We start from the raw sequence: 15,770 nt of genomic DNA, 5'->3' as shown, positions 1-15,770 counted from the left end.
CTTTAAAACCATCCGGTGGAATGAGTTTGGCACGTGATTTAAGTCATCCCTTTAAAACCATCCGGTGGAATGAGTTTGGCACGTGATTTAAGTCATCCCTTTAAAACCATCCGGTGGAATGAGTTTGGCACGTGATTTAAGTCATCCCTTTAAAACCATCCAGACTTGTGGTGCATTAGTATTATTTATCTTCACTTGCATGATGATCAGATGTTTAAACTGACTTTATTTACGTGCATTTACGTGTTTGCTAACCATCACGTTAGTTACATGCATGGATTGGATTGGATTCACCCAACTCATTTTGAGGTCTGAACACTTTCTGTTGGTCGTGATTGCTTGGTTCTTGCTGGCCTTTACGTCTTGGTTTGTATTTTTACTTGGTCGGTTCGCGTTGGCGTTTTGAAATGATCAACGCACGTCATCAAAAGGAATATATTTTGAACCGTTGTCAATACACTGCACTCTCTCTCAGTCCAAGGCCAAGGTAAAGTTAGTCCGGAGCCTGGCTGTCTGTGAAGAGTCCTCTCCTCCCTTTCTAACTGCACACCAGCTGACACCAGATCCTCAGGTAAACCTTTAGACACACACGCACACACACACACACACACACCTTTGGGTAAACCCCCAGACGACTCCTCCTACCCCATTAGCTGTGGCTCATTTCACAAACATCACTCTGCCTTCACACCAGACACACACAGGAGCCAGCAGCTAGAGGGCCTTGCATTTCATCCAGTCAGCACTAACTTCATCAAAACCACGAGGGTGTTCTCCACCACCAGCCGGTGTGTGTGTGTGTGTGTGTGTGTGCGCGTCCTGTATTACTCACATCCATTTTGGAGAACATTGTATTTTCACGTGTCAGAACATGGAGACCTGTGGATTGATATAATTGAATAGTATGGTTGTCACTATGATGTTAGGCTTCCTTCAACCTATTCCTTTGTCACCACTCAAACATGTCCATGGCTAATGGTGTTTGAAGGGATATAGGTTATCTTTTTTGGGGGGTTTGTCTTTCTGTGTTAAGCTGCAATTTTTTTATGCCAATTATTTATTCTTGAGTGAAAATGTTTCCTTGGTGTGGAGGAGAAATAAATGATTGTACTTCTCTGTAAAGATGCATTGTCCTGGCTGTGAAATGGGTTACTAGGAAACCCTGACTGTGTGTTTAAATGGATAGACTTCCTTGAACTAGTGTGTGAGATTTAACCCCCTCCTTCTGAGTTCTACTTTCACTCTCATCTTTCTCTCTTCCTCCCTCTCTTTTTCTCATCTTTCTCTCTTCCTCCCTCTCTCTTTCTCATCTTTCTCTCTTCCTCCCTCTCTTTTTCTCATCTTTCTCTCTTCCTCTCTCTCTTTTGCCCTCTCTCCACCTGCCCTCCATTCCTCACATCTCTCTTTCATTGTTGCTTTTCTGCAATGTTGGTTCTTTCTTTTGTTAACCTGTTGTGCTGTATCACTACAGCAAAGCCTCCCTGAGAGGCAGAGTATATCTTTTTGTATTTAACCTTTATTTAACTAGGCAAGTCAGTTGGGAACAAATTCTTATTTTCAATGACGGCCTAGGAACAGTGGGTTAACTGCCTTGTTCAGGGGCAGAAGGACAGATTTGTACCTTGTCAGCTGGGGGATTTGATCTACCAACCTTCTGGTTACTGGCCCAACGCTCTAACCACTAGGCTACCATTTTATATCACTAATGTAAACATTACATCTCCCTTCCAGAAACCACTGGCTCCCAACTTCTTTACCTAGTTGCTTCTATCCTGAAGTCGTATATAATTGAAGCTTCTTGCAGCCAGCACTCTGAATCTGCGTTCCAAATGGCACCCTATTCCCTATGGGCCCTGGTCAAAAGTAGTGCCCTATATAGGGAATAGGGTGTCATTTAGGTCGCAGGCTGAGTTTCAGTGTGCTGTTCAGCTTTTAGCTCCTCTCTGCTTTTTGTACTAGTGTTGAATAGTGAATCAGAGCAGAGAATGAAGCAGAGATTAAGATGAGTAGCGGGGTTAAACCAAAGGCTGGGATGCTGAGAAGGCCTTGAAACACACAGAATTTGAATGATTGGAATGTACATTTTCATTCACGTGAGTACTGTCAAATGGTTGTTATATTCTCCTGAACTAACAGTTATTTCCATGCTCGCTAAGCCTTAGACATTTTACAATTCATATTTTAGTAATTTAGCAGAATCTTATCCAGAGCGACTTGAGGGTTAGGGCAAGGACACATGAACAGATTTTACACCTAGTCAGCTCGGGGATTCACACCAGCGACCTTTCCATTACTGGCCCAACGCTCTTAACCACTAGGCTACCTGCCACCATTATAAAATATAATCATTCAAGCGAGTGTCAAATGGCTGTGATATGAGGGGCTTTCCCCCCCATTCTAGTCATTTTATTTCTATGCTTGTCTTCCAAAGGGAGTTATTTCATGTGGTACAATAAAGGCAATGATGGATGTTAAGGTGTGGAAGATGGGACAGGCTTTCTATTGGTGGATGTGAAGGTGTAGAAGCTGGGACGGGCTTTCTATTGGTGGATGTGGAACATGGGACGGGCTTTCTATTGAATGTATTCTCTTCCCCCAACATAAAGCAGATCTATATTTGACTCAGTATTCACTCCTCTGTAGGTCCATGTACTGTTTGTTTAGTCACATTGTAATGTCAAAATGATGTCCGATTTTCAGGTGTTTAAAACCTCTTACATCTAGACGTTCCGCTACCTGCTCCAATATCCAATGATGGGTGTGGCGCGAAATACAAACTCCTCTAAAATCCGAAAACTTCCATTTTTCAAACATATGACTATTTTACAGCATTTTAATCTAACCACATTGTCCAATTTCAAAAAGGCTTTACAGCGAAAGCAAAACATTAGATTATGTCAGGAGAGTACCCTGACAAAAATAATCACACAGCCATTTTCAAAGCAAGCATATATGTCACAAAAACCAAAACCACAGCTAAATGCAGCACTAACCTTTGATGATCTTCATCAGATGACACTCCTAGGACATTATGTTATACAATACATGCATGTTTTGTTCAATCAAGTTCATATTTATATCAAAAACCAGCTTTTTACATTAGCATGTGACGTTCAGAACTAGCATACCCACCGAACACTTCCGGTGAATTTACTAAATTACTCATGATAAACGTTCACAAAATACATAATTATTTTAAGAATTCTAGATACAGAACTCCTTTATGTAATCGCGGTGTCATATTTTAAAATAGCTTTTCGGTGAAGGCACATTTTGCAATATTCTGAGTACATAGCTCGGCCATCACGGCTAGCCATAATTACACACACACCAAGTTTGGGGCTCACTAAACTCAGAATTACTATTAGAAAAATTGGATTACCTTTGCTGTTCTTCGTCAGAATGCACTCCCAGGACTTCTACTTCAACAACAACAACATGTGGTTTTGGTTCCAAATAATCCATAGTTATATTCAAATAGCTCCGTTTTGTTCGTGCGTTCAGGTCACTATCCGAAGGGTGACGCGCGAGCGCATTTCGTGACAAAAAAATGCTAAATATTCCATTACCGTACTTAGAAGCATGTCAAACGCTGTTTAAAATCAATTTTTATGCTATTTTTCTCGTAAAATAGCGATAATATTCCAACCGGGCAACGTTGTATTCATTCAAAGGCTGAAAGAAAAAAATTGAGTAGTCTCGTGAACACGCATCTCAGTCTCACTGTCCCCAGGCTGACCACTCACAAACTCTGCTGCTGTTCTTTGCCCAGAGACAGCAGACACCCCATTCCACTTTCTGGCGGCTTTAGAGAGCCAATGGAAGCCTTTAGAAAATGTCACATTACAGCACAGATGCTGTATTTTTGATAGAGATGCAACAGAAGGACAACAAATTGTCAGACAGGGCACTTCCTGTATGGAATCTTCTCAGGTTTTGGCCTGCCATATGGGTTCTGTTATACTCACAGACACCATTCAAACAGTTTTAGAAACTTTAGAGTGTTTTCTATCCAAATCTACTAATTATATGCATATTCTCGTTTCTGGGCAAGAGTAGTAACCAGTTTAAATCGGGTACGTTTTTTTATCCGGCTGTGCAAATACTGCCCCCTAGCCCCAACAGGTTTAACTTCCAACCAAGTGCGCGATTGTGAAGCTAATTAGATGCAAATTCTTAATGTGACATGCTAATTAATTCTCTCTGTATTTTAATTTTTGTGTACTTCTCATATGGCACCCTATTCCCTATGTAGTGCACTACTTTTGACCAGGGCCCATAGGGAATAGGCTGCAATTTAGGATACAGACTTAATCATGGGGATATTAGCTAGTAGCTACCACTGAAGTTTTTATTTCTTACTCTTCAAATTCACATCCAGATATCCCAGTCCTTTGATAAGGAGGAGCTGTCTGCCAAGGAGGAGAAAGAGAAGGTGGAGAAACCAGAGAAGATGCCCAGGAAAATGCTGTCAAGAGGTGTGTGGTTGTGGGAGAGTTGGCGCAGAGGTTGATTGTTATCTTTGTGTTGTAAATAGTGAGAGAGAATATAATGGTCATATCTGCCTTCACAGACACGGTTGTGTTTGTATGTTACAATACAAGACCTTGGAGACATGTTGTGAGGTTTAGTCAAGAGAACTAATGAACTGATTCCGGAACATGGAGCTCTCTGAGAAATCCAATATAGAATCCTAGGAGACTATGGGTGCGTTCGTAAATTCACTCTGGCTATCTACTCCCGATTTCACAGCACTCATGTCGGAGTGTGCCAGAGCGCACAATAACCGATTTTTAATTTACTAATGCACAACACCCATTGAATATCAATATAGTATTGAACATGACCGGTGTCAGTAAACGTAAGCCCGGTTAAAGTGTATTTAGAAAGTATTCAGACCCCTTGACTTTTCCCACTTTTGTTACGTTACAAACTTATTCTAAAATTGATTAAATTGTTTTTTTCCCCCTCATCAATCTACACACATACCCCATAATGACAAAGCATTTTTTGCAAATGTATTAAACTATCACATTTACACAAGTATTCAGACCCTTTACTCAGTACTTTGTTGAAGCACCTTTTGCAACGATTACAGCTTTGAGTCTTCTTGAGTCTTCTTGGGTATGACGCTACAAGCTTGGCACACCTGTATTTGGGGAGTTTCTCCCATTTTTCTCTGCAGATCCTCTCAAGTTCTGTCAGGTTCGATCGGGAGCATCGCTGTACAGCTATATTTAGGTCTCTCCAGAGATGTTCAAGTCCGGGTTCTGGCTGGGCCACTCAAGATCATTCAGAGACTTGTCCCGAAGCCACTCCTGCGTTGTCTTGGCTGTGTGCTTAGTGTCACTCCAGAGTGAATTTACGAACACAGCCCATAGTCCACAAAGATGTGTTGTGTATAGAGCACCATTACCAGAATGATTGGTCCTCTTGTGTCTAGATTCCAGCCAGGACTACACAGACTCTACTGGAATAGACCTGCATGAGTTCCTGGTCAACACTCTTAAGAACAACCCCAGAGACAGAATGATGCTGTTGAAGTTGGAGCAGGACATTCTGGATTTTATCAGTAATAATGAGTAAGTTATTTAATAAATACATTTATTGATTGATTTAATGTATTTTATTAATTTATAGTTAATGCAATTTTATTCGAATTCAATTCTATAGTTGCATTATTTTAGCCTTTCAGTAAAGCTCATTCAGCTCTTGTGTTTCCTAGAAGCCAGAAGAGGAAGTTCCCTCCCATGACGTCGTACCATAGAATGCTGCTACACCGAGTGGCTGCCTACTTTGGCATGGATCACAATGTTGACCCCACTGGGAAGTCTGTCATCATCAACAAAACTAGCAATACAAGAATGTATGTTTTTCATTTGGTACCAGTCAGTTTTAAAACATTTTATAATACATTATTTTCAGGATTTATACTGAACCACAATAATACATTTTATTAGACTCGATGAAGCTTAAATACATCAAATTGCTGTGAAAGTAGAAAGTATGTATTTGGTGTAGATTTTTTCCCCACGCCTCTAAACTTCCAGCAATGTAAATTCTCTTCCACAGACCAGATCAAAAATTCTCAGAACACATAAAAGACGACAAAACAGATGATTTCCAAAAACGCTACATTCTCAAAAGAGACAACGCCAGCTTCGACCGGGAAGACGGCATGGTAGGGGGTTTCTGTGTTCCAATCAAATGTCACGCTGTGTCCCAAATGACACCCTATTCTCTATATAGTGCCCTATGGGCCCTGGTCAACAGAAGTAAAGTATATAGGGAATAGTGTGCCATTTGGGATGCATTCTCAGCGATATGTCTTTGAGAGGGTGACAATCTGGTGCTGCAGTTCCAGCTGCTGGCTAGGCTAAGCTGTGCGGAAGCTGCTGGCTAGGCTAAGCTGCTGGCTAGGCTAAGCTGCTGGCTAGACTAAGCTGCTGGCTAGGCTAAGCTGCTGGCTAGGCTAAGCTGCTGGCTAGGCTAAGCTGCTGGCTAGGCTAAGCTGCTGGCTAGGCTAAGCTGCTGGCTAAGGTTGTGCATGTGCTTGCAGATACGAATGCGCCTGAAAGACGACAGGAGAAGCAAATCTATCGAGGAGAGAGAGGAGGACTATCAGAGAGCCAGGGACAGGATATTTGCACCAGATGTGAGATTTTGGCTAATCAATTTAGATTAATGATGCATTTGTGTTTATTTTGAAGTAAAATATGGATATGCTTTATGGACTGCAAATTACATGTTAGTAAGACATTGAAATAGATGTATTTTTTTCCACAGGGAGATCATTTCCATCTAGATGGAAGGTAAATATCAGTCTAATCTGACACAACGTTTGACTGGTTGGTCCAACGTGGACCGTTTGACTGGTTGGTCCAACGTGGGACCGTTTGACTGGTTGTCCAACGTGGACCGTTGACTGGTTGGTCCAACGTGGACCGTTTTGACTGGTGGTCCAACGTGGACCGTTTGACTGGTTGGTCCAACGTGGGACCGTTTGACTGGTTGGTCCAACGTGGGCGTTTGACTGGTTGGTCCAACGTGGGCCGTTTGACTGGTTGGTCCAACGTGGGCCGTTTGACTGGTTGGTCCAACGTGGGCCGTTTGACTGGTTGGTCCAACGTGGGCCGTTTGACTGGTTGGTCCAACGTGGGCCGTTTGACTGGTTGGTCCAACGTGGATTTGATATCCTTTGATAATGTTGCATGGTCGTCTCCCCATGCAGGAGCCCTGATGAAGAGGCTTGTATCAGCACACAACAGAGACGGCAACTCTTCAGGTACTTCCTTTCTGTCACAGATCTCTCTCCCACACACACACACACACACACACACACACACACACACACACATCCATCCATCCCTTGTTTTCTCAGACTAGGGGACGGGCGATCAGCCAGCAGTAGACAGAGCAGCTCTGAGAATGACCCCAAGAACTGTGATGCCCGGCCGTGGAGCAGCACTGATTCAGACAGCTCCAACCGTAACCTGAGGCCAACCATGACCAAGGCCAGCAGCTTCAGCAGCATCTCTGTCCTCATCAGAGGAGACAGCTCAGCCAGCAGCAAGAGCACCGGACGCCTCTCCAAAACAGGCAAGTATTAGTGGGGGGGGGGGTGGGGGGCACTGGCTCATGCACACGTAGTCAAATGCACGTGCGACGTATCGTGTCCAGTCTGCTTTGTTCCACAGCACAGTGAAGCACCTCTTTTAATGACAGAATGAACCCTAAGAATGAAGAAAAAAATGTGTTCTGTGTCCATGACTACTTGGTGGTAACCGATTTACCCCAAGTGTGGTCAGTCACCCCTAGACAATGTGATGCACTAGTTTCTGACTGACATGAGTTGGAATTGGTCCTTCACTGTGTGAGTGTGTGTGTGCGCACCATCCCTGTTTAATACAGGCATACTGGGGGAATGGAGAGCCAGTTTTCTTTGTTTATGCTGTTTTGGTTCCTTGTCTTTTCGATCATATTTTTTGTTGTTGTTGCTGCCTCTGTTCTAGAGGCTTTTCTTTTTGGTTTCATGTGATTCCATTTTCACAGTGCACTGACTGTGCCAGACAGCTTTTTTGCTTGAGTTTTTTCTTTAATGTTGTTTACGAAGATGGGGCTCACTTTGTGCAGCACAACATCTGCTCTGCTGTTACTGGGAGGCCGTTTTGTGTTCCTGTTAGCTCTGTCCTGTGGCTCATCTCTTCTGCATGCAGTGCATGTCATCTTTTTGGTTCTTTGGCATCATTTAGCATCTTTGGTTTTAGCATTTTTGGTTTTAGCTTTTTTTCTCTTTGTTTTAGTATCCCCCATTTCTTTAAGTGCTGGTTGTTTAGTTTGTGTAGAAAACATGAAGAATGATGGCCATCACAATTCTGAATTCATTGGCTTTTACTGTTGGCAAGACAGAGACGTCTTTCTCACCTCTCCAGTAATACGTCCAGAGAGACCAAACTTGGGCCCAGTTTTCCTCTTTTGTCTGTCCAGATTTCAAAGCGCCTGATGGCTTTGCTTTTGACATCAAATATTGGAGGTTTGCGTACGTGCCAGAAGACCAACTTTGACGTTGTAAACCAGGAAATGTGTCTGTGGTTGCATTACTGACAAACTAATAACATGTTTGTGGTTATACTCTTTAAGATATGGACCACTTAAAATTACAGTTGATATGGGCTCATGCAAGATGCCCACAGAGAGACAAATATCACCTATAGCCAATGAATTCACTCACCGTGTGTCCCACTTTTGAATGGACCAATGGCTATCCTGCTTCTACTCCTGTTACCGCAGAAGTGACCAATAGTTGTCCTCCTTGTACCCCTGCCCGGAGGCTGGCTGTGCATGTGCTACAAGCCGCTGCCTCTATTTACTTTTATTCACCTTTTATTTAACTAGGCAAGTCAGTTAAGAACACATTGTTATTTACAATGATGGTTCCACTATAGGACGTCTTTCATGATCCTCTCTGTAGGACGTTTAGTGACCTTTTCATCCCTCCCTCCTCTAGGTTCTGAGTCTTCTAATAGTGTAGGGTCTTCTACGAGTTCCATCTCTCGCCCCCAAGTACTCCACCTGCCTCTCCCTGTCCCAGCTGCTCTAACCCAGGCAGCCGGCCCTGTCGGGGGCCCCAGCACGGTGCAACCTACACCTGCGTCCTCCGCTGCCACGGCCCCCAGCTGTAGTAGGACTTCTGTGCACTGTGATCGGGGCAGCAGGAATGGCCCGGCGCCTGCATCCGGCCCAGCGCCAACCCAGGCCACTGCTAATGCTACTAGTTACTATTTTCTTCCCCCGGAAGCCACAGGGATACCGCCTGGCAGTATACTGGTCAACCCACACACAGGTTGGTATCTTCTGATCAGGGTTGGTTCTCATCCCTCAGTTCATATCGGCTGTATTGGCCTGTCTCTGTGTGCTGTCTTTATATAGGCTGGATTGGCCTGTCTCTGTGTGCTGTCTTTATATAGGCTGGATTGGCCTGTCTCTGTGTGCTGTCTTTATTTTGGGTTTGCTGTGATGTTTGGTCCTGGTTGGTTTTGATCATAGTTCTTGTAAAACAAACTTCTTATTCAGTCTATTAGTCTGTCTGCTCTTCTCTTAGACTGTTGCTGAAATTTCTCAAACTACATATTTTGTTTTGGGTCAAATATATATCAAATCCTTTCCAGATTGAATGAATGGACTAAGGGAGTTGGTAAACTGTATATATTCATGGTTTAGTCATTATTCAGGATACATGTTACTATAGCATAACTCCTATTGACTAAATTATACTCAAATGTCCTATAGCCTCTACTGCAGGGCTGTCCAACCCTCTTCCTGGAGATCTACTGTCCTGTATGGCGGTAGATCTCCAGGAAGAGGGTTGGACTGAAAACCCACAGGGCGGTAGATCTCCAGGAAGAGGGTTGGACTGAAAACCCACAGGGCGGTAGATCTCCAGGAAGAGGGTTGGGCAGCCCTGGTCTACAGTGTATCTAAGTTTGTTGTTCCCCACCTGCAGGCCAACCCTTTGTGAACCCTGACGGCAGTGCTGTGGTCTACAACCCCTCGATGACCTCACAGCAAGGTGGGAGGAGCCAGCAGCCCTTGGCCCCTCCCCTACCGCCCCCAGCCCCGCACCAGCCAGCCAATCACGTCCTCTCCCAGGTCAGTCAATGAGTCTACAGCCCATGTATCCCATCTTTCTCCAGAAAGCCCATTCACTCCCCGCATGCAGTCATTTCTTTACTCTACCTGTTCTCAGTTAATATAGTAGATTAGAATCCATCATTCTTTAATTCATGCCTCCTAATTTCCCAGAGAACATTCATCATCTACGAGCTAGGGCTGAGTGAATTATCTAGATGTCAATCAGGTTCAATTAATTGTGATATTAATCAGCCAGCTCTAGTTCCTCCTATTCAATCACCTCTGACTTCTTAACTTATGGAGATCTCTCTCCTGTCTTTCCCTCTGTTCTGTCCTTTTCTCCTCCTTCAGCCGGTTCGGCATCTCCAGCCCTCTGCTCCACAGCCGATCCAGTACTCAACCATCTCTTACCCTCCTCCTCAGTTCCTGCCACTCTCCCCTAACCAACACTACACTTTGGTACCTATCAATCCTCTCTCTCCTCCCCCTCTATCTCCCACCTGTCTGTTTCTGTCCAGTTGCCTCTTCAGCGCCTTAATTAGGTGGTCTTTTATAAGACATGGTTGTTACGTTACGTGTGTTAATTCCAGAAGTTTATATTTTAGGAAGACATTTGAAAGCAGCAGTTTGCCCAATGGGAACCCAGAATCTTGTTTTCTGATGCAAAATGTCTTGCAACTGAGTGCTTGTTGAACATGACCCTGTTAGCCCTATGACCCGGTTAGGTGGAACATGACCCTGTTAGCCCTATGACCCAGTTAGGTGGAACATGACCCTGTTAGCCCTATGACCCGGTTAGGTGGAACATGACCCTGTTAGCCTTATGACCCAGTTAGGTAGAACATGACCCTGTTAGGTAGAACATGACCCTGTTAGGTAGAACATGACCCAGTTGGGTAGAACATGACCCTGTTAGCCCTATGACACAGTTAGGTAGAACATAACCCAGTTAGGTAGAACATAACCCAGTTAGGTAGAACATGACCCAGTTAGGTAGAACATGACCCAGTTAGGTAGAACATGACCCTGTTAGGTAGAACATGACCCAGTTGGGTAGAACATGACCCTGTTAGCACTATGGCCCAGTTAGGTAGAACATGACCCTGTTAGCCCTGTGACCCAGTTGGGTAGAACATGGCCCTGTTACCCAGTTAGGTAGAACATGGCCCTGTTACCCAGTTAGGTAGAACATGGCCCTGTTACCCAGTTAGGTAGAACATGGCCCTGTTACCCAGTTAGGTAGAACAGGGCCCTGTTACCTAGTTAGGTAGAACATGGCCCTGTTACCCAGTTAGGTAGAACAGGGCCCTGTTAGCACTATGACCCAGTTGGGTAGAACGTGACCCTGTTAGCACTATGACCCAGTTGGGTAGAACGTGACCCTGTTAGCCCTATGACCCTGTTAGCCCTATTACCCAGTTGGGTAGAACGTGACCCTGTTAGCACTATGACCCAGTTGGGTAGAACGTGACCCTGTTAGCCCTATGACCCTGTTAGCCCTATTACTCAGTTGGGTAGAACGTGACCCTGTTAGCCCTATGACCCTGTTAGCCCTATTACCCAGTTGGGTAGAACGTGACCCTGTTAGCCCTATGACCCTGTTAGCCCTATTACCCAGTTGGGTAGAACGTGACCCTGTTAGCCCTATGACCCTGTTAGCCCTATTACCCAGTTGGGTAGAACGTGACCCTGTTAGCCCTATGACCCTGTTAGCCCTATTACCCAGTTGGGTAGAACATGACCCTGTTAGCCCTATGACCCTGTTAGCCCTATTACCCAGTTGGGTAGAACATGACCCTGTTAGCCCTATGACCCTGTTAGCCCTATTACCCAGTTGGGTAGAACATGACCCTGTTAGCCCTATTACCCAGTTGGGTAGAACATGACCCTGTTAGCCCTATGACCCTGTTAGCCCTATTACCCAGTTGGGTAGAACATGACCCTGTTAGCCCTATGACCCTGTTAGCCCTATTACCCAGTTGGGTAGAACATGACCCTGTTAGCCCTATGACCCTGTTAGCCCTATTACCCAGTTAGGTAGAACATGGCCCTGTTACCCATATGACCCTGTTAGCCCTATTACCCAGTTAGGTAGAACATGGCCCTGTTACCCAGTTAGGTAGAACAGGGCCCTGTTACCTAGTTAGGTAGAACAGGGCCCTGTTAGCACTATGACCCAGTTGGGTAGAACGTGACCCTGTTAGCACTATGACCCTGTTAGCCCTATGACCCTGTTAGCCCTATTACCCAGTTGGGTAGAACATGACCCTGTTAGCCCTATGACCCTGTTAGCCCTATTACCCAGTTAGGTAGAACATGGCCCTGTGACCCAGTTAGGTTGAACATGGCCCTGTGACCCAGTTAGGTTGAACGTGACCCAGTTAGGTTGAACGTGACCCAGTTAGGTCCCAAGTGGCACTGCGGTCTAAGGCACTGCATTACAGTGCTAGAGGTGTCACTACAGGCCCTGGTTCGATCCCGGGCTGTATCACAACCGACCGTGATCGGAAGTCCCATAGGGCGGCACACAATTGGCCCAGCGTCGTCCAGGTTAGGGGAGGGTTTGGCCGGGGGTAGGCCGTAATTGTAAAATAAGAATTTGTTCTTAACTGACTTGCTTAGTAAAATAAAGGTTAGATAAAACCACCCTGTTAGGTAGACTAGATCTGGCTGCGTTCTGTTAGGTAGACTAGATCTGGCTGCGTTCTGTTAGGTAGACTAGATCTGGCTGCGTTCTGTTAGGTAGACTAGATCTGGCTGCGTTCTGTTAGGTAGACTAGATCTGGCTGCGTTCTGTTAGGTAGACTAGATCTGGCTGCGTTCGGTTAGGTAGACTAGATCTGGCTGCGTTCGGTTAGGTAGACTAGATCTGGCTGCGTTCGGTTAGGTAGACTAGATCTGGCTGCGTTCGGTTAGGTAGACTAGATCTGGCTGCGTTCGGTTAGGTAGACTAGATCTGGCTGCGTTCGGTTAGGTAGACTAGATCTGGCTGCGTTCTGTTAGGTAGACTAGATCTGGCTGCGTTCTGTTAGGTAGACTAGATCTGGCTGCGTTCTGTTAGGTAGACTAGATCTGGCTGCGTTCGGTTAGGTAGACTAGATCTGGCTGCGTTCGGTTAGGTAGACTAGATCTGGCTGCGTTCGGTTAGGTAGACTAGATCTGGCTGCGTTCGGTTAGGTAGACTAGATCAGGCTGCGTTCGGTTAGGTAGACTAGATCAGGCTGCGTTCGGTTAGGTAGACTAGATCAGGCTGCGTTCGGTTAGGTAGACTAGATCTGGCTGCGTTCGGTTAGGTAGACTAGATCTGGCTGCGTTCTGTTAGGTAGACTAGATCTGGCTGCGTTCTGTTAGGTAGACTAGATCTGGCTGCGTTCTGTTAGGTAGACTAGATCTGGTTGCGTTCGGTTAGGTAGACTAGATCTGGCTGCGTTCGGTTAGGTAGACTAGACCTGGCTGCGTTCTGTTAGGTAGACTAGATCTGGCTGCGTTCGGTTAGGTAGACTAGATCAGGCTGCGTTCTGTTAGGTAGACTAGATCTGGCTGCGTTCGGTTAGGTAGACTAGACCTGGCTGCGTTCTGTTAGGTAGACTAGATCTGGCTGCGTTCGGTTAGGTAGACTAGATCTGGCTGCGTTCTGTTGTCCTCCTTTCCTGACCTGGTTTCACCCAACACATCCCTCTATGGCTGATTTAAAGCACTGAAACTAACGGTTTTTAATCATTAATTCAATACCAGATGTTGAATAATCCATGAGTAGATACGCTAAACTTCCAATTTACTGCCACTGAACAGCTTGTCATAGATGACCTAGACTGAGGTAGCCTACTCTGGTGCTATAAATATCCCAGTTTGGGTTCCCTGGGTGGTGTTCGGCATCAAACGGTAGAAAACTGACTGAAACAGGGAGAGACTACTAGAACTTGACTCCAATAAGACACATTCATTTTCTGTTTCAAAATGTTTTGCTACGGTGTGCCCTAATAAATATGACCCTAATAATTTTGGCCGTGGTCTTGATGCCCATTGCCTCTGGCCCTGTCTGTTGATTGATTGGATTTGACCATTTTAAAGGACATGTCCAGACAGTACATATATTTGAAACATATGTTTTCAGCATTATTCTCTCCCCACAGCAAGAAGGGCTTGCTGCCCAGTTCAGCCACATGAGTGTGGTGCGCCAGGCGTCCAGCGACGGCACAAACGGCGGCCCCCACCCTGCCATGTACCCCTCGGGCCCTGTGGTGCTCCAGGGCCCCCTGCAGCACCAGCAGACTGGCTACATGGTGGCCCCTCCAGGGCCCCCTGTGGTGGGACAAACCCAGGCCTACCCCATCCCCGGCCCTGCACACCCTTTGAGCCAGCCGGTCATGCAGCAACAGGGCTACATGCCACAGCAGGTACAACAGTTACAGTACAGTCACTCACATGGTCAGTCAACACACCATCTCATGGCATCGTCTACTTCAACTACCTACTTGTTGGTCTCAGTCTCCTTCAGTAATAGTCAATGATATTATCCACCAGATTATCCAGGTATGATCACAATCTAGATTGACCTCAGATCCTCTATGAGAAAAGTGTTCAGATTCCAAGGTGACCAGAGAAACTCTGTGTCTGCTTGTTGCCCTTCCTCTCCTGTAGATGCACACATGTTACTGTGCTCCAGCCCAGGACCCCCACTCCAACCAGCACTATCGCCCTGTCAGCCCCGTGCACTACACCAGCCCCCAGAACCAGCCTCTACCCCAGCAGCCAGGTAAACACACACACACACACACACACACTGCTATCTCTCTGTGTTTGTCTTGATTAACTGAGCTGTCTCCCAGTGAGCTGCAGTCTGCTTGCTGAGTGTGTATTATGTTTCTCTGCACCCTGGGGGGGACACGATTGTTATCTACAGCCTCCTGCCTCCTCAACACAGCTCTGTTTTACTGGTTGTTAGCTACAGCCTCCTGCCTCCTCAACACAGCTCCGTTTTACTGGTTTTTATCTACAGCCTCCTGCCTCAACACAGCTCTGTTTTACTGGTTGTTAGCTACAGCCTCCTGCCTCCTCAACACAGCTCCGTTTTACTGGTTGTTAGCTACAGCCTCCTGCCTCCTCAACACAGCTCTGTTTTACTGGTTGTTAGCTACAGCCTCCTGCCTCAACACAGCTCTGTTTTACTGGTTGTTAGCTACAGCCTCCTGCCTCCTCAACACAGCTCTGTTTTACTGGTTGTTAGCTACAGCCTCCTGCCTCCTCAACACAGCTCCGTTTTACTGGTTGTCTCCTGCTGAACGCAGCACTGTGGTCATTTACTGGCTTTAATGTGGAGGAATGCTACTCCATCGTGTGTTGGGGGAATTAGGAGGCATCTCTTGGGGCTGAGCAGAGGAACAAATTAGGCTATATACTGTTAGTCTACTAGTGCATAAACAGTGGAATATCCAGCCACAGTGAAAATAAAACCACTTGCATAAGGAAGTTGCTTCTGCAATCAAACAGTTTTGCTGAAGGCTTCAGTATAAATGATGCTTGTGGGAATTGAACCTACAACCTCACCACACTCTTAACTCAGCCACACTGGACCACAGAGGTGTTGGTGATGAAGACCAGGAGTCTGGACTGGACCACAGAGGTGTTGGTGATGAAGA

At 45.6% G+C, this 15,770-nt stretch overlaps 1 protein-coding gene across 12 annotated transcripts in view; it reads left to right on the top strand.

Annotated features, from left to right (window-relative positions):
• LOC115188734 (R3H domain-containing protein 1) overlaps positions 1-15,770 on the top strand; it is a 46,400-nt gene that overhangs the window by 19,678 nt on the left and 10,952 nt on the right. For 6 of the 12 annotated variants that reach the window (XR_003876591.1, XM_029747520.1, XM_029747518.1 and 3 more), the window contains 14 exons: positions 476-571; positions 4,382-4,478; positions 5,444-5,582; positions 5,726-5,866; positions 6,073-6,181; positions 6,560-6,655; positions 6,787-6,812; positions 7,232-7,285; positions 7,382-7,599; positions 9,008-9,343; positions 10,004-10,149; positions 10,483-10,590; positions 14,265-14,528; positions 14,773-14,887. Coding sequence is in view for 11 of the 12 variants with exons in the window: in XM_029747520.1 (XP_029603380.1) it covers positions 476-571; positions 4,382-4,478; positions 5,444-5,582; positions 5,726-5,866; positions 6,073-6,181; positions 6,560-6,655; positions 6,787-6,812; positions 7,232-7,285; positions 7,382-7,599; positions 9,008-9,343; positions 10,004-10,149; positions 10,483-10,590; positions 14,265-14,528; positions 14,773-14,887 (1,945 nt within the window). In the remaining variant the exon portion in view is untranslated. The remainder of the gene's footprint in view (positions 1-475; positions 572-4,381; positions 4,479-5,443; positions 5,583-5,725; positions 5,867-6,072; positions 6,182-6,559; positions 6,656-6,786; positions 6,813-7,231; positions 7,286-7,381; positions 7,600-9,007; positions 9,344-10,003; positions 10,150-10,482; positions 10,591-14,264; positions 14,529-14,772; positions 14,888-15,770) is intronic. The other 6 variants (XM_029747519.1, XM_029747523.1, XM_029747521.1 and 3 more) reach the window with 6 other exon arrangements.

Source organism: Salmo trutta, unplaced genomic scaffold (assembly GCF_901001165.1).
Source record: "Salmo trutta unplaced genomic scaffold, fSalTru1.1, whole genome shotgun sequence".
Lineage (NCBI taxonomy): Eukaryota > Metazoa > Chordata > Actinopteri > Salmoniformes > Salmonidae > Salmo > Salmo trutta.
This window is presented reverse-complemented; position numbering and strand designations above follow the sequence as displayed.